General features: G+C 38.8%; 1 protein-coding gene across 1 annotated transcript in view; it reads right to left on the bottom strand.

Moving 5' to 3' along the window:
* Window positions 1-19579, bottom strand: part of CNTN1 (contactin 1) — a 255513-nt gene that overhangs the window by 47998 nt on the left and 187936 nt on the right. The window contains exons 11-15 of the mRNA XM_030014181.2: window positions 17703-17820; window positions 15928-16078; window positions 15310-15437; window positions 12486-12661; window positions 3178-3298 (exon numbers count right to left, since the gene is read on the bottom strand). Of these exons, the coding sequence (XP_029870041.1) occupies window positions 3178-3298; window positions 12486-12661; window positions 15310-15437; window positions 15928-16078; window positions 17703-17820 (694 nt within the window). The remainder of the gene's footprint in view (window positions 1-3177; window positions 3299-12485; window positions 12662-15309; window positions 15438-15927; window positions 16079-17702; window positions 17821-19579) is intronic.

Raw genomic sequence — 19579 nt, 5'->3', positions numbered from 1 at the left:
TCTTCATCTGTAAAAGACACCACAATGTTCAGTAAGCTGTGCTAAAACCCCTCAAACTTACAGCAATTCTGTAACCCAAAGCTTAGTACCTACTTACAAACTTGGCCTATAGGTATTTTCAGATAATTCTTTTCATATTGACTCTTCTGGTTTTGTTATTATGCTTCTGTTTTCTATGATACACAATTATGTGATATATGTTAACTGTTGTGTAAAAACAGAGACAATGCATTAGACCTATTGAGAAGTATTTTCTGATTCCACATTCAGAGATAATAATATGTCAACATGATTCAGGTAATTATCCAACAATCTGATTGAACAAGTCCCAGAGCATATTAAAAAAACCAACAAGAAAAAACCAGGATATATGTCTCTGCAGTATTTACAGAGAAACCACAGAAAACCAAAACAAAAACAACTCAGCAAAAAGAACGGAACGAGATTTCTACATCAGATCTAAACACGCAGTGTGCCAAATGTACCTTCAGCTCTTGAGCTCTTTATTTTCTCCATAAATCTGAGCAAGAGGAATCAAATGAAATTAACTGAATCAAACAAATATACTACCATATATTGTTGCTTCTTGGTTCCAATTAATTTATCCTTCTAATGAGCAAGCAATTCCGTTCCCGACCCCAAAAGTATTCAAATTTAGACTGGTTCCTTAAAGAATATATATGCCATTGTTGAAAAAGAAATAAGCATGACCACTCTACACAGCCTACTGGGCTCTGGCCTATGACTTTGACGATCTAATTCCTGATTGTTTCTTCTCCTAAGATCCAAAAATAGTTCCCGTTTAGTATCCTTGGAAAAATGTACATCAGTTGACTACTGGATTGCTCCTAACCAACTTCTATTAAAATTCAAATCGTGGCATTGAAAACTAATCTACTAAGTAGCTGTCCTCGGACCTCCCTTTCAAGGTGAGGACTAAATACATCACTGCATGTGGAAACAGCCTATTAGTCTTCAGAGAGGACGCACGAAGTAGAAGCTGTGGCTAAGAGCTGATTTTTGAGATGAGGGCTGTTCGTCAACTCTCCACCCCGGTAACGTGCATATCTGCTAGCCCAGCTCTAAGGACTGGGGTACGTAAGGCCTGAGAGACCCCTTTTCTCCTGCAGGACTGTTCACTTCAGAAGCCCTCAAGCCGGAAGGTATGGAAAGGGTCCTCAGTCCCAAGATCCTTCTTTCCTCCCTTCCTTCTTTAGGAGGTCTCTCTTACAGCTTCTCACCTCACCATCAAAGTTTCTGAAAATGGCACCTGTCGGGAAACTCCAAGGGCCAGCGGCTCGCTCGGGAAAGCTGAGCCGGGACCCACGAGTAACCCCCGGGCCGGCAGTTCCTTCAGCAACGGGGCGCAGTCCCGCAGGGTCCGAACACGGTGGGCAGAGCCGGGTACCGACACGGCGGTCCCGGGTACCGCAGGCAAGGAATGCGGCGCGCCCAGGTGACAAACCACGGCGTATATCCGAGGAGCCCATCCAGGAGAGAAGCTACCTACGGCGCAGGGCTGGAGCCCACCCGGGGCAGGGCTGGGGGCACGCACGCCTGCGACACGGCTCCGGTCAGGGCTGAAGGTCCGGGGCTGAGCTGCACGGGGCTCCGGGGCCGACGGGCACTTCCAGGGGTGGGCGTCCCGGGTGAGGCTGGTCGGGCCGTTAAGGCCCGCTAGTCTTCGCTGTACTAATGTCTCTAGCGAGTCTCCTGAACACGACAGCCATTCTAATGCTCTAAGGTCACACAGGACAATCCATACGGAGTGTTGAAGTGTTTTGTGGACAGGCAAAATATCTTCGTGTGCCTGCATGAACAGCAGCTATCCTTTACTGCTTCATTGACGAGATGCTCTGGAACCTGGCTCTGTGTTTTCATACTGTGCTGTTGCCTCTTCCTACCAATGCAGCGAAACTATAATGTCACTGTTGTCATATTTAATCAGATATTTAACCTTGCCCACATAAGATGCCGAGTCTTCTACTGCCAACAACAGCAGTGAGAATTACTCAGCACTAGAGCAGAACTGTGTTCATCGTATTAAAACCCAAACGTTGAGCATAAAATGAATACTAATTTCTTCCACAACATAACCTCAGAGCAATGACTCTAATTATAATTACTAAGTTGGAAGGAGAATCAGAAGCTTGATAAGGCACCTTGTCTCTCTTTATTTTTAAAAGGAATTTCTTACATAATACTAAGGCACATGAACAGACCCTTCTCTTTTTCTTTGCAGATGTATTCTGCAGTTTAACCACTTATCATATTTGCTTTGACGTTTCATCCAAAAGTGATGACATTCACTGGTTGTTAATACCCAGCGAAAATTAAAAACAGGAATATTCAAGTCCACAACATCCTCAGATGACAGAAATTCAGAACCAAGGCACAAGCTATACTTCAGCTGCTATACAGCTCTATAGTATAACTGGAACATGGGGCAAAAAAAGGCAGCAATGTGGCTCCAAGTACAAATTATGTCTGCTTTGAATTGTCAGCCTTACAGAGCATTAGCACTTCAGAACGTGTTACACCTGGAAGCACAAAACAGAGTAAAATGCCCAAAGGACATGAATTAACTCACGCTATTGAAACCATGCATCGTAACAGATCTTGTAGGATACACACCGTATGAGCAAGCAGTGTTTTGAGACCAAAGTAACACTTAACAGACATGAATCAGTTAACAATGGAGTGATAACCTTAACCCCAAATGTCCTGGTTTCTGTCATTTGAAAACTAGGAATCCTTTTAATGTAGGCCTGGTATTGTACACAATGATTTAACTCATAAGCTTTATGAGAAAACAGAAGCGGCTTCTTAAAAATGTTATACAGTGGATACATTGAAATGATACTTAAAATCTATTTTTAATAATGAACACAAAATTAAACTGTCTAAAAATTACTTTCACATAAGGAAAATACCATAATAAAAAAAAAATAAAAATATTTATTGCTTTCCAGGAAAACACACGCTTAGTTAGACCTCTAAATGTCTGGAGTAGAATCAGTACCCTGAGTAGACTTTAAGGACTTTGCATGTTCATGCACTTCTCATTTTAATTTCTGTCATTTCTTGATAAGAAATAACATATTCTGAACACCCAGAAACACTCTGCTCGTCTAGGTGAAAACCAGCCACATTTCTGTTTTACCTGGAGAACCTTACCTCTTACCACAAGGTCAGCTGAAGCTGAGGAGTTGTCCACAATCGTCTGAGCGGTGCACGTGTACCTCCCCGCGTGCCGCAGCTGAACGTTTTTAATGAGCAGCTCACCGTTGGATTTAATCTGTCACAAAAATAGCACTTAGTGAAGCTGGTAAACGTCCCTGTACACCCATGTGATACCTGTCTACACATCCCTCCCACCTGATATACAGTGGTTGCTGTTTCCAAAAAGCGAGTGCTTCCTTCGAGAACGGATCACCCTCAAAGATACATCTGATTTACATGACAGCTGTTGAAAGCGTCCTGTGTTTCCTGAGTTGCTGCTGCTCTTTACTGGACATGAAAAAACCAGCTGTCTTAGTAAACGCTTTTTTACAGGCCAACACCTCCCTTTTACTTTTTGAAGCCCGTATCTGACCATTAAATTTAGTCGAGAATTTTTTCATAAACAGCAGTCAGATGATTCTTCTGCACCATCACTTGCTTTTTTACGCAAGTTTGTGTGATAACGTGTCACGGAGTCCTGCTAACAGAGCGGGATACTCTTTGGCTCTCCCTCTGCAAGCCTAAAGCAGTGCCAACGTTTTTATCGCCGAGAGGCTGCAATCGCAGCCTAAACGAAGACGCACCAAAGAGGTACTAAAACGCGGCGACCGCGAAGAAACAATCACGCTCGACACGCGTCACGGCTCCTTAGAGGAAACCCGCGCAGCGGTGCCGGCGACGGGCAGGACGACGGCAGTGGCCGTAACCCCCGTGGCGGGAGGCTGGGCGGCCGGGGTGCCGGGCCGGCTCCAAGGCAGCGCGGAGCGGGGCGGCCCCGTCTTTCGGCTCCCCGGGACGGGGTGCGCGCAGCGAGGTCTCAGCCTGGGGTGGCGAGGCCCCTGCCCGGCTGGCCGTGCCACCCCCCCACCCCCCCGGCTCAGCTCCCGCCGCTCCCCGGCAAACGGCATCAGGACCTCCAGGGAAGCAACTGACTGTTCGGTGAGGCTCGGACCCTCATCATCGTCATCATCATCATCGTCACAGACCCTAATCCTTCCTCCACGCTCTTCACCAATGCTAGACTATGGGGAAAATAGACAGCTACGGTTTCAGATGGATAGAAGGTCCGCTATCTGCTGCTACCTGTGGTTGTACAGAGAGGCAAACTGAATAAAAAACCCACGGAGTAACTAGGTGTGCACCTGCACAACAAGGAGTAGAAGAGAGACCACTACGTACACCACAGCTATTCTTAATGAAAAACACGTTTTATGTTAAGAAAGATACTTACACGAATGTTTAAAAATAACACACTTAAAATAATTTTGCTTATCTATCCTGCGGTTTATTCCTGAAAAAAGATTACAAGGTTAAACCACAGGGTTATACATGTGTTAGTCTTAAAGGTATTTCAGAAAAAACCCAAACGTTCTCTCTAAAATATATCTGACTGCTTTCACGGAAGACAGAATGTTACAAAATATTAACAGATGGATTTATACCACACTGGACCAAAAGGGGCAACATTCAGATTTCCTAACTCACTGCAGATTGTTCAGAAATGCAACTTTTAAAAAAAAACCCAAACAAACACTGAGGTAACTCACTGCTATCCTGAAAGCTTCACATGCAGGAACAAAAGGAATTCAGATGCAAAATGGTATGTAAAAAAAAAAATTTGCTGAATACTTAGGTGTAAGAAATAGTGTCATCATCACAGAAGGTTCTAGGGAACAGCAAAGACCTTCAATACAATCTCAAATATTATGAGCTGTCATTAGTGTCTCTGCATGAAGAAATGAAATAAAGCTATGTCATCCGGTTTATGTTTCCCAATCGAAAAGGAGGCGGGGGGAGAAGTAAAGTTAAATCTTTTCCAAATGTTCTGAAACTGGAATGCCAGTTTAAAGTCTATATTTAGGGGAGATTAAAATAGCCAGATAATACTGTCCTTTTTCTTTCCAAACTCCAGTGAGGATTTTGGATGCCAGCTTCAAATTCTGCTGGCATAAAATTTCAGCACAAACTAAAATCTGTTAATACCATTTTGTTTGGTCCAACATAAGAATTCACATCTTTAAGAAATTACTGAGGTAAACTGTTGATTGGATAAAATGAGAATCAAGCACACCTGAAAGAAACTGGTTAATTCTGTCTAGCAATACTTCAGCTGATTGCCTTACAGGGTCAGAGAGAAATGCAGGTTACACTGTACCTTTTCAATTTTTGAGTGACACAAGTGCTATTAGCAATGATCAAACAGTTTAGTTGGATCAGTGAACAATCCAATATTCTTGATATATTTCAGACCATTTCTCTTTTAGTTATTACTAAACTATGTCCATATATATATTTTCACACTTTTCACTCAAGACTAATATGACAGGGCTTTTAATTTAATTTGCCAAAGCGCATGCAGGATACGGAGATGAGGTGACTCTGGGACAGTGGCATTTCTGTACAGGTTCCCCCCCAGTTTATTCATGAGAAGTCCAGGGGGAAAATCTGTGGGGATTACTGTATAAGCGAACACTGGCTGCCTGCCTGACTAACCACATTTAAGCCTTTTTTGTCTGCAGTGGTCTAAGCAACACTGTCAATGGCTTTCAGGAAGAAAAATCAGTGGGAGTGTCAGTACTTCCATGGGAGCAGAGAGGGCGGCTACCTGCTTCTCTGCCCTCCAAAAAATTACAACAAAGAAGCTGCAGAAGTTCAAACTCCTTGAGTTTTCAGTTCCTGGGTTTTTTCCGTTTTGTTCGTACCAGTTTTGCTTTTAATAAAAAGGACAAACAGTTATCTGTTTGAGTGCTGTGTATAAACCTCTAGTTTATTAACACTAAATGTCATCCTAGAAAGAACCATGCTGCCTGTGAATCTCAGATCATTGCTTGCAGTTTGATCTGCAAATAAACATAAGCAAAGGTTGGGCAAAGCAATAAGGTTTAGAAAAACTGCATAAACTCAGAATTCTCATAATCGTATTATTACTTCAATAACAAATTATTACAAATTCTTAATAGTCTTAGTACTCATTAATTCCTATGTTAGCACTTTAATTAAAACACTTTATTATATTTATTAATCATGTGCCCATATACTTGCTCTAACATTAATTTCTCATACGGGAACTTGGTCTTAAAATCTAAATGATGAAAAACAGACGGGAAAATGTAATAATTTAAAAATCAACAACCCTTATATATGGTATTCTATCTTGGTTCAGAAGCTTTCCTGGAGCAAGGTTTTATGCAGTTGGTGATGAAGCTTTCCATACCTCGGAAGAAGCCTCAGTTCTTGGTGGTAAAAGAAGAGCTTGCAAAGCAAATAAAGAGCATGGGCATCAGCAAATTTTGTCCACAAATTAGATATGAATGCACTGTATGTTTTCATTCAAAAACCTCAGCTTGGCTAAGTTTAAAAATGCCTTCCTTAACTCACAGAAAACTGAATCACAGACTGGAAATAGTGATAGCAGTACTCAGGGATGTTCCAACGGTATCTGTGGTTCACCACTCAGTTATTTACCAAGTTTCAAGCAAAGACTTTCATCATATGAGCCCTATATTTATGCTTTAATAGTGATGTCAAAAATAGCATTGTATGACCTATTTCTGAGATTCACTGTTCTCTTTTGACTATCACCTTTGCCAGTGCACTACATTACTGAAAGCCATCAGATCGTTCCCCTGTGTGATCAAAAATCATTTACAGGAATCTAGTCTTTTGACTGAAAGCAGTATCTGCTTCTGTTGGGACCTCAGAGACAATAAAGGAACTTACATTAGTATGAAGCTAACAAGCCCTTTGTAAGAGTAAAACTAACTTGGCAGAAATAGAAGAACCTGGTAAGCAGAGACAGAGTCTTTTTTTTTTTTAATTCAGGTTCAAAAACTAGACATGTGAGCTTCAGAGGTATTTAATACACAGTGGAGGTAAGATGATAAGAGAATCGATAAGAAGTAATGTGGAAGAGATGGAATTCTTGGTGATGAGATCAGCTTTTCCAAAGCTGGGAATAATTTAAAACATCTTTTTCTATTACCTGTTAATTTTAACATAGAGTTAAAATTATTAACTCTATGTGAGTTCATGTGAACTGTTTTGTTCTGCCAGTAGAAGATCTGCTATGTGGTAGATATGAGTAGAACAGATAATCCAAGAGCTGTTGATGAATGTTAATGTAAATGTGATTAAAGCTGTTTTCCTGATCTTGAGATCAGAGATGACATGGGGACAACACCACCAGTGCAGCTGTACTGTCTCAATCGTATTCGTAGGAGAGCTTATCTCACTTTGTTTTATAAGCCATGGCTGGCATGAAAGTTACGGGTAAACAAAAAACCCAGCAGGATAATGATGACAGAGTCATTCCTGCTGAAGAATCTCCTCCTTCAGTGAACTATATTTATATGTAAAGGAAGTACACTGCTAATTCTACCCCTGAAATGTGGACTGGGAAATATTTCCAACAAATATATTATTCTTCCTCATTCAGCATACCGCTGAGAATGCCTGAGGACACTGTGCTTTGTACCAGCATCCCTGTGGTAATATGCCCTGTTATTTCATTTCCAACAGCAGAAAAAGCCTAGGTACTTTTTCACTTACACTCATAGCTCACAACTTTACAGCTGATGATGAAAATTCACAATACACTGCAAACTACATTTCTCTAAGTAGTGCTCACACCTGGCTTTCTCAGCTCCTGCTACCTAACTAGGGATGATACGTGTATTTTGGTAGTTTGTGAAGTCTCACAAGCACAGAAGTTACAGTTAACTGATTTTGCTGTGTATTTTTTTTAATTTTAGCACAGAAGTTGGCATATCTTGATCCTCTAAACAAACTACATTTCTTTGTGCTGGAAATAGCACTGCGGATTAATAATAGGTTTCCTCAAAGGCTTCTGTCAGAGCTAACTGCTTGTTGGCTTCACCCTCAGCACTATGTCTTCTGCTTCCCTTCCCCTCCTTGCTCTTAACCACTGACTCCATCCACCTCATTCCATGCTCACTACGTTACTATTAGGCCCTAGCCTCTAAATTTTACCCCAAACCTAGCCAAAATACGTGACTTCCAACTCACTCATGTCTAAAGCGTCTCCCTAATACATCGAGGCACTGAAAGCAATGTATTGAGACAGTGCCTTTGGAGAGTCCTGCGACTCTTATTCAGAAAAAGCAGTAGCTCAGCTGATTTGGTTGGCCACGCTTCATGAACAACCACCTGCCCCCTCAATATATTCAACAAATTGTACTGAATGAGCTCACTATAATGCTGTCTCCCAGGTTTTGTTCCAATCCATACACAGGTTCTTCTTCCCAATCCATACACAGCCTCTTCTTCCTCATCAGTGGGTAACTGAGCTTTCTTATCTAAACATTTTTCTCCAATTCTTTAATTCTCCTCCTAAAGTTTCTACTGATTTCCTGTCACGTAGCTGTAGCTAGACTCCACACTCTGCAAGGAGGATTAACAGGGGAAGCAGTGAAGAAAAATTAAAATGAAAATCTTTGTATCTTTTCTGCGGCAGAAAACTGTGGAATGTGCAAGGAGAGACTTACACAATAAAACCGTCTACTCAATAATATGTTGAAGCAGGAGCATGCAGTAAAACACTTTTGTCTACCATGTCCAGCCAAGGAACTGCAAATGATAATAATTTACAAAAACCAAGCAGGTATTAAGCTATACTATATATATTAAAAGTAAGCTTTTCAATCTTTAAATATACATGACAAAAAGCAGATCCATAAATAACAAATCACTGAGCATTAGAGTTTTCCAGATTCCTTGAAATGCTATATCTCTATGGGACATGAAGGGATGTGTTAATGTTTAGTTTCTCAATCAATCAGAGGAACAACCATATATAAAGTCAAAAGCAATCAGTTTAATAGTGAGATTTCAGACTCCATTTGACTCTTCGAAAGCTAACCCATTAATATATATATATATTTTTTTTAATTTTAAATATCACCATCATAGGAAATCAAAACAGCACTGACAAATGCTCTTTTGATAAATGAGTTTTAGTACTAATATAATGCAAGTTAGTTTTGCCTTCAGCAAATGATGGAGATACCAAAGCTTCCATTTAAAGAAAGAAGACTTATGCAGGTATTTACATGAATTTCATTAGCATTCCGTTATGTGTATGTGACAACAATATTAGTATTATTTTGAGAACTGAAATACTGTGGCTGTATCAAGTTTCAGCATGTTGATCTGCATTGTCACATAAATTAATAGTGATATTATCAGGAAGACTGATGAGTATCTTTCATTAACAGGAAATTATAGCACAGAGAGCATGCATCCCATATCCAGTACTTTTAATATTCATGATGGAATTTTTTTTTCTTTTATGTTTGGGTGGCAGCATGGGACTCCACTGCTTAGAGCCCAGCAGCTAGGGCTGCTGCTGTCAAATGCACAACAGCTCACCCCTTTGCATCCCAGAAAGCCTGAGCAAACCTGCCACCCAGTGACTTGAGCTGAGAACTGCCAGAGATGGAAGCCGAAGGCAGGAGAAAATCCCTTTCTTCGCTCACACTGGAAGGAAAAGCCCCCTTAATATAAGAATATAATTATATGAATGAAACAGAAATACTGGAAGTGCATATTCCTCTTAACTGCATTCTATATAAACTTTTGTATTGGATTAGCTGAATTTTTTTAAAATTCTGCAGTTGTTATTACTTAAGCGGTGAATCGCCAAGGAACTACAAATCGCAATTCCAGACTTCAAACGCAATCCTACTGTCCCCTCTGTCCTGAGTGATGAAGACTGAGCTGCCTGTGGAATAGGAACAGAGATTATCTGCACTTGCTTTGCATTTGAAAGCCCAGAAGTAAGGCTTAGGAATGCAAAACAAGAAGCTGCCCCTACTAAAATAATTTCTACCAGTATTGATCAAGTGCAAAAGGAACACAACAAACCAAGAAATATCCTTCAGGGAGATTTAGTTACACACTGACAAATTAATTGATGTTTGGATCTAACTTACTTAACTAAGTGAATTAAGAGTTAGTCACTCTCCAGCTACTTCTGCATCTTATGGAGTATCTATCTCTGTTATCTACTGAAAGAGGAAACCTTCCAGCACAAGATTCAATACCCATATGAAGCGAACCACCTCTTTCTCTCTCTCTGCAGACCATAGAAGGTCTGTAGAGACCAAGCTAGCCTAGCAAAGCTAGGCTAATTTGTTTTTAAAATCAAGCACTTCAATAAAGTGTTTAAAATATTGTGGAGTTAATCAGAATTTGGGATCAGGAGATCCGGGACCACTAGCTATCTGGAAGATGGAACAGGTGGCTGGGAACCTAAATATTAAGTCAATCTTCACAGAGAATAACACCTTACACACTTGCTGAGGCCCTTATTTGGCCCCATATTTGTTCACTTTAAGTGCTATGCTAGAAAGTGCCCTAAAATTGGGATTACATTTCAGAATTAATTTCCCGCAAAAGAAAAAAAAAAATTTCCTTCTGTTTTCATTATTAAGAGGAAAACCCAGAAATGTGTACCAATGATATAAAAACTGTCGTTCAACATATGACCAACAGGTGGAGAAAGTTCTGGTTCCTTCCTCTTGCATTAACGCAGTCTTGGATTACAAAGTCCTCTGGTAAAGGCATTTTCACCTTCCTTCCATGCCAAAATCACTGATTCATCAAAACTTTCAGCCCGATTTTCTGTTTCACAGAACACAATTTCTTTGTGTGACTTCTGTCAGGTAGCTAAAAGCAATCAACTAAATAAAATTTGATAAAACCAGAGTGGTTTTATTTCCTCTTTTACAAGGAATACATTTAATGGGGCTTTGCTCTTTAAGCTCTTATTTTGACTGACACTCAGACTGATTCCAGCCTTTATCTAAGGACAAACTAATGCCATTAGGAGGTGATTCAAGCTTTTTCAAGGTATTCCTATGCACTGATTAGTACTGAAGTGTAAATACAAACCTATCACAAGTGTGGCTTAATAGCCACATGCAGGAAATGTTTTGAACGATGCTAGTGTACTGGTGCAGATCTACCTATTTTCTAATTCCTAAGGCAACACAAAATACACTGCAAACTACTTAGCACCCTGCTACTAAGTTTGGACACAGACTTTCAGGAGGTTTACTGCAGAAAGGGCTTTATGTCTTTGGGTTTCAATGTTGTTTGGCTGATCTTAGCATACTTCTACTGCCTTGTTGGACAAGGACTTTTTCTCTCACTAAAAGACAGCAGTGTGACTTCTTAGGAACGTTTTCAACTCAGCAAATGAGCAGGCTGCAGCAACTCTGACTCCTCAAAGGACTGGTTTGCTCCAAATCAGACTAGAATAGTTATGCTTGAAGCATCTTCTCACATGGAGATAAACATATGTTGAAAAAGAAAAAGAAAAAAGAATCTCTTGGTCTATGGAAAATCAAATAATATTGCCAGCCTAGGAGAAAGACTCTGCAGGAGGCACTTTTACATGGTACGTCATTTTAAACGTGGAGCTGAAACTGAACACGGCCCCTGGTGTTCCTGGACACACAGGCACAATTAGCAACCTTTTCTCTCCACATCCGCAGTTCCTCTTGGGAGCACAAAAAAAAAAGGTATCTAAATTTGAGAATTTTTGTATCATTTAAACCCAGAACAACAGAATAAATATATACATGTGGGCAACCACTCTGAGGTTGTTGTTGAATATTAGGTAAATTAGCATGTAATTAGACATAACCAGAGGGGATTTCTACTCGAGGTATTAATTTTGAATAAGCCTGATAGAAGACTGTAAAAAGATAACCATACATGCAAACACGAAAGATCTATGATTCCTCTTTCTGTGTGCCAAAACGAGTGTCTTTGTATTAACTTGTTTAGCCTTCTCACAAACTCTTCTTGCTCACTGTTTACAGACTGTTTGACTCCTACCCACCATCTGGCCCGGTCTTGTGCCAAATTCCAGAAATGTTGATGAGAAAAACATGGGTAAGTAAAAGTGAATGCATATGCACACTTTTTTGAGATAATTTCCACCCTGTTTACGATCAGGCTACCTACTTACCAGCTATATTGACTATTAGTCAGAGTGGGATTGAACTGAGGTACCAAAATACTTACATCAATTTAAATATCTGATTTCAGGTATCTACCTGCAAGTTTCTACATGTCTGTAAGGTGTCTAAATTGTAATTGTAATTTTATGTTCTTAGCCTACTGCATCTTTCTAGACCTGAACCAACACAACAGAAAAAGTCAAATAGAAAAGACAGCTATTCACAATAAAGAAAACTAGGCTTTCACGTATTAAATAAGGATCTATAGTATCTTACCATAACATTCCTTTCATAATGTTCGTGCTCTTTCTCAAAATCTATTACAAAGCCATTTAGAGACCAAATAAATGTCAGGTCTAATGTGGGATCATGGGATGCAATGCATTGCATGGTAGCATTCTCTCCAACGGTGACATCAACATTCAACGGAGCTAAAGTAATCCTTGTAGCTTCTGTGAAGTTAACGGCAAACATGGAAAATTCCAATAAATAAATGTTTATCCAAATGTAAGCTCAGCTCCATAAGTGTTTGATTATACATTAAACCACTCCCTCAAACTCTAGTTTACATGTTATTCCAAACTCTAGTTTACATGTTATTCATGCAGCTACATTTCAAAGGACCAAACTAAAGAGAACAAAGGAAACCTTTTACAACTGAAATGCCTACCTTCTATTTAGCTGTCCTTTGAAAATGGCTACATTTCAGTCTCTGAATCACATTATTGACTATTTATAGTCAATGAATAAAAATAGCTTTATCTCAGGTAGAAAGAAAACAGATGATGAATCTTAAGTGACTTGTGTTGCATTTGTTTTTATTATAATATTTCTTACGCTTTAAAACCTGTCTCTTTAACGAATGGAAAGTTCTACTCGGTTGTCAGGCTGAGTCAGATTTCCATTAGAGCACTGCAGGGACCGAGATCTTAATTTATCTACTGAGAAAAAATGTAATGGGTGCATAACAAACTACACAAATAACTACATGTGGAAAGGAAGAGAAAATAATACAACAGAAGGAGAAAGCTGTATATCCCCCACCAATGTCTCTTATTATTACAGAAACAAAAAAAAGGCAGAGATCTCATGATACTTGCTAGAGCTCTTGGTACATGCATCAAACTCATATAGCAAATTAGCAACACTGTTCTGGAAGGGACTCACTGGATCGGTGAGACCTGTTCCTTTTCTTTCAACTATTATCATAAACCAAAAAGCCACAGAGTGTCTTCCTTGTGCCATGACATATAATATCTTTCCCACCAATATGAGAGTGGGAGTAGGGTACCAAAACCTGGAAGACAATAGCTGTAAGAAAAGAGCTATTGCTACTAGTTAAGACCTAGGTTTGAGCATGCGCCAAGGAGCACACTCCACTCCACCATACACAGTACAGCAAAAAATCCTCAATAAACCTAACATTTCTTGTCAATCTGCCTTTGAGAGAAACCTTCCCCCAGACCCTACTCTAGTAATATAAAACCTGCCTAATACTGAGACTATGAGGATGGCACAACTACTGTTTTTTGCAGAATGGAGCATCTCATAGTCCACTGGAGCAACCTGTTAACATCTGATCTCTGAAGTCTTAGCTATGGACACATGCTTAGGATACCTGCTCCATTCTAGCGTTGTGCCTGTATGTTCAGCATTTGGTTCTACCATCAGTGATTTTCTACATGTTTACATAAAGTATTCTACCAGTCTATGAAGTTGCTGAAAAAGCAGTCCAGTGGGAGTGAACAAACAGCGTGTGGGAAAAACCATCAGACTTTGCAGTGCCTGCCAACTTCAGATTTAACTTTTTAATTTCCTGTAGTCATGTGCAATGTCTGAGAAGTTTTATGGGCCACACAATGTGCTTAGGAATACCATTTTCAAAGCATTCTTCGTCAACCCTCATCATTGTCCACAGTGTGCAAATAATTTTGAAATATGTCATCTGACCCTTCTGTTTCTGCTGTGCTGCAAGGGAGATGTCTTAGTCTTTTGGTTCTCCTTTTTAGATGAATCAGAGCAGAATTCTCCAAAATTTTAAAATTCTTTACACCTAGTTTATTAGGTTTATAAATACATAGTTTAAGTGTTTCACTGTGCAAATTTTGTATGCAAATGTTCTTCCTGATTTTAGAAGGTATGATATAACTATTAAGGGGCTGGATATTTATTTGCATAACCTTTCAAAATAATTAAATGCCTGAGGGTAATATTAAGACATATAAAACTGCAGAAGCTGATAAAAAGTAACCACAATTATTAAAGGAATCTGATTAATCAAAATAAAGTCTTACAATTCATTTGGTACAATACATTTGGTATAAATCAGCCAGAAAAATGCTTTCATATGGTCTGATCATACAGATTAATTCCTACATTAGTACAGCAACATTGTCACGTTCAGCCTGATTTCTGGAACAGACATTAAAAAATGTATTTGATAAATGAGTCTTCTACTATCAGTGATAATTGATAGGCATAGCTGTTCATGAATGTCATCTTTCCTGCCTGTATTCTACAGCTATTTATTTATTTGACATCAGATTTAAAATACACAATTAAGGATATCAGTACTCAATCAGTAAATACTAATACCCATAAAGGAAAGGAATTTAGTAGTGCAATCATATGGCTATATGCCCCATCTCACAAATGTAATGCATGTTTCTTTAACTGCAATGCTCTCTCAAACTTGCTTACCCCACCAACAAAAACAGAAAAGAAAAACTAAAGAAGGTCAGTAAGAGTCTCATTTCTCTGTTTGAGTCATGGCCCCAGAATCACACTTTAGCCTGAGCGCTAAGCTACCGAACTGAATGAATGCATTAAAATATGTTAATTTAATGGATCAGATTTCATAATCTCTTATGGAAAAATCAACCCTGAAAATTGAGATACAATCTCAGAGCTGGTGGAAACATACCTTGTTTCTACTGAGCAATATGCTTTAAAAGCATCAATCTATTGTTTAATGAGCAATTAAATTAGAAAGAAAAGATATAAAATGGCTTGCAGAAGTAGTGCAATGTTGAAATCAAAATTAGTGATTTTGAATTAAGGGATTCTACCTGAAACAAACTAATGCAATTTAGAGGATTACCTGTCATTTCCAGAACACCAGTGCTATTAGCTTTTCCTCGGTTATTTTCTGCAAAACAGGTGTAGCGACCTTCATCCAACTTTGTGATATTGATAATTTCCAGGCTCCCGTCATCCCAGATACGTATGCTTTTGAAAAGGGAAAAAAACACATCAAGAGCAATCAGATTTTACATTAGAAAGCAATACTTTCAGTAGAATTGTGGTAAGTGAAAGAACAAACCACAAACATCTCTTGGAAGCTCACATCTACCTACTGCACTTATAAACACTCCTATAGTAAAAAATATTTAAACAGACTCTGGCATCATCATATGCCTCACATTGCTGGAGCAAGAGAGTGTACTTTCATTCACTTGTAGTCATTCAAATATTTTTCTTACAGTTTTGTGATACAATTCAATTCTGAAATGTGAACAGCACCAGACTGGTTTAAGTTGGATACCCTGCTAGCTATCCGGATCCACACTGCTAGTAACATTTTGGCATATCGTTTTCCTGAAATTACACATTGTCTTGCTCCTGAAGGCTACAAAAGTGAGAACTAGCCTACAGGATAACTAGAAACATAAGGCAATGTCTTTAAGACTCACAGGGTCCACTAACAGTCAATACTAACCGGCTCCCATTTACAAGCAATTCTGTTCCTTTGCTCCACGAGAATTTTGGCTTAGGAGCAGCTTTAGGCTTGCATTCAATGATTACACGGCCCCCTTTAGCTGCTAGGATTTTCTTCTTCATTGGGTTCAGTTCAAAAGTAGGAGGCGAAGCTGAAAGCAAAAATTAACACAAGTATTGCTTGTTAGTGATTTTTCTGCAAAACACAATTTGTTTGCAACATGAAGTAAATGACAGAACTATTGAATTGTATACAAATGTCTATTATTCAGATCAGTGAGAAAAATATTAATGATACAGAGATGTGCTGAGTAGATGGTGATCTAAAAGAAACAGGAAAAATCATTATGTAGTTCTATGTTGTGTTACACCAGAGGTTTCTTTCTGTTGATTTCTGAACTTCCATCTAAGTTTAATCTAACGAGATCAAAGTCCACTGAAATCAATAGGAAGTTCCTCCCTTTCAAAGGCCTTTTGATCAGTCCTAATAAAATTTAGATTCCTGGAGACCAATTTCTGTAAAAAGTTGCTCACTCAATCATACTTTCAAAGAGTAGTTGGTTTTACTTTTCAGTGGTTTAAACCCCCCTCTAGCAACTTTAAGGTTGTGCCCTTCTTCCTCTTTGTAGTTTTCTGTTTGGCCAACTGGCCTTAGGTATACTCTCAGATGTACAAGAGTAACGAGACATGACTCTAGCAAGCACCACACTAATGTATCTGAGGTCAGACCTTTGCTTACTAATTTTCTCTTTGTTAGTAAGCAAACACAAGAAAAAATGCTTTTAATTATTTTGCATCTCAGCATACCATCATTGTTAATCATGCTAGCAAGTGTGTGCACAGCTTGAGGAAATAGGGCTACTAGTTACTACAGCAGTACAGTGAAAAACTCTGATAAACATCCACATCTTACCAACACTGAATTTTGAAAATGTGCATGCAAAAAGTGCTCACTTCTGGGTAATCCAGGCTGGTAGTGAGTACATAGTAAGGGAAGAACAGTGAAGGATGAAGTATTGTTGTGCAATGGGTTGGGGAAGTCAAGAATAGTTTAGCTCTTGGGAAAGTGTGGAGGCAAGCGTGAGATGGAAAGCACCCAGGGTAACTACTGCAGGGAAATCTAGGAAAGCCATACAGCCAATATGCCTGCTTTAATGACATCAGTAAAAACGTCAGAAATTGTTTTAAGCCTGAGCACTCTGGATCTGAAAGTCAAACTTTCAACAGGATGCTCCTTAGGAAAACACAATGGATTACTAACTACATCCAGCCACCAAATGGGACAGCCGAATTGCACACAAACATTGCAGCTGATCCGAATGCGTTGTAGAAGGCAAAAGCAAAGGGGAGAGTGGAGAGGAAGAGCTTCAAAGGCCTGGTGACTGACAACATGGTTTCTAAATAAGCAGATTTTGCCCCACAGAGGAGTGAGGATAGGTGAGCAAAAAAGAAAATACTTCTCAACCAGTTTGAGTGGGTAGTCAGCAACTCTACGCACTTCATATAATTTCTGCACTACTAGTTCCTCTGAGGGGTAACAGCAGCAAGCACACATCAGAAATAATACAGCAAACATTCAACATAAATTAATAACTGGATTCCTCAAGTCGTTACCAAAACCCAGCTAGGGAGCTCAAATAAACGCCACCGCACCTAGATTCAGCGAGAGTTCTTAGCTTTATCCTCACAGGAATCGGTTACCAAACAACGCTTGCAAATACGACTGCTATCTTACTCAAACCTGAAATAGTAAATAGAGCAAGTAATTCCACTGACCCACAATCTTCAGTTCAGCATTTGCATAAATAATTCCATGCGTGTTTTCTGCTATACATTGGTACATGCCAGCATCGTCAAAGCTCAGACTTTGCATTCTTAGTTCGCCTTTCCGGAACTAAAACACAGAATCAATAAAACAACAAGATATTCATATACACTACATACGCTGAAGCATTCACATCCATCCACATTTCTTCTTTTTTTTTTTAGTGACAGTGTTCAGAAGAGAGTCCCTCACACAACATTCAGGCACTGATGAGATTTTATTTTATCCATCTTATATTTCAGTCATTGTGACAATGTGTTCACCTTTTTTAAAAGAAAGATTCAGTGTCGATCGATATTTTTCTGGAAAATTCTTAGCTGAGTGGCACTAGACACATCTATTCTTCAGTCCACTGTTAACTTACTAATGCAAACACTACTGATTCAGAAATAAAAACCAAGAAATTAAATTAATTTTATGCACATAAACTTTGTTTCGCCGTGCTCAGTGTTTAGTATGTTATATTGTATGTACATTGTTTTTCAACAGTAAAAGGTCAAAGCAAGTCCCAGTGAGTTAGTTTTTCAGAAGATTCTTCTGGGAGGTAGTATAAACGATTTTCTATTACTTTGTTTTAATACAAAAAGAAAACTCAGTAAATCAAAATGAAGTATTTGATCTATTTCTAAAAAACTGTGTATAAAAATACACAAAGTGCAGTGGGATATTTTGTAAATTACAAATAGATGTCAATCAGTTTTTGAAAGATCATGTTAATAAATTCTGTTTTCTTGTGAAAATGAAGCTGAAAAGCTTTAAACTTTGTATATGAGTCAACTGGGTGCACAGAGTAGTGGAAGATTAAAAGAATACTATTTATCTGAAAAAAGAACAGATTAAAGGAATCATATTTCCTGTACTGTTTTACTGAAAAACATTTAAATCAGATTTTCTACAAGAAATCTTTGTTTTGTGCTAAGTGAAATACCTAATTAAAAATTATCTGATTTAGAAACAAGCTATATTCTCAAGGCAATTTAAATATTTTTGCTATTTTCCATTTGGAAATCATCTCGTAATATTAACACACAGCATAATCTTCTGGTGTACTACTGGAGAATTACACACTGCTTTCTGCAATCCAGTATGCAGCTTTTGTCAGTGAAAGCCAAGTTCAGTGGGGACCATCAGCAATTCACTTGCTAAATTACTTGTTTGTAATAACTGCAGAAGCTAGAAAACAGCATTGTTTTTTTCTGGTTTAAGCCATCTCCATATGGCAGATGGTGATATCCCTGTTCTCCCTCCAAGCTCCCGCTTTTCTTAAGATACACAGCCAAAACAATGCTGCCTCATTGTCTTTTTTTGTTTGCTTGCCAAGATCAGTGTCACCACAGCTCAACAGATGCAGTGTTACATTGTGCCCTCTTCTATTCTTTTTGTTCTTTAATGGCTCATCATACAGTATAAGCAATGGGTATTAAATAGGTTGTTGAAATGCCTGGACAAAAAATCTACTTTGTTTAAACAAAATATCCAATGCAATAAACTGAAATTATCAAATGGTACTCATTTAAACTTCACATAATCTAAAATAATGGAATTTTGCAACATTCTGTGGCTAGAAAAAATGTGAAAAAGTACACGATATAGGAATACCACTGATAATTTAAAAATTACTTTCTTGTCTCCACTGGCTGTGTTTTGTCTTACATTTTTGAAGACACACTCATGTATAACGTGGTAAAAAGGATTATTTTTAGAGAGAAGCTGATAGACATTTTTTATCCAAAGAGAAGAAAATAGCATTTACTAAAAAAGGCCTGGAGAAAAAGGGATATCCACCTCCCAAACATGTGGTCAAAAGACAAGTTTGTAACTCAGAGCT

This window comes from Aquila chrysaetos, chromosome 5 (assembly GCF_900496995.4).
Source record: "Aquila chrysaetos chrysaetos chromosome 5, bAquChr1.4, whole genome shotgun sequence".
Classification (NCBI taxonomy): Eukaryota; Metazoa; Chordata; class Aves; order Accipitriformes; family Accipitridae; genus Aquila; species Aquila chrysaetos.
The sequence above is the reverse complement of the archived record's forward strand: the minus strand, read 5'-3'. Positions and strand labels throughout refer to the sequence as shown.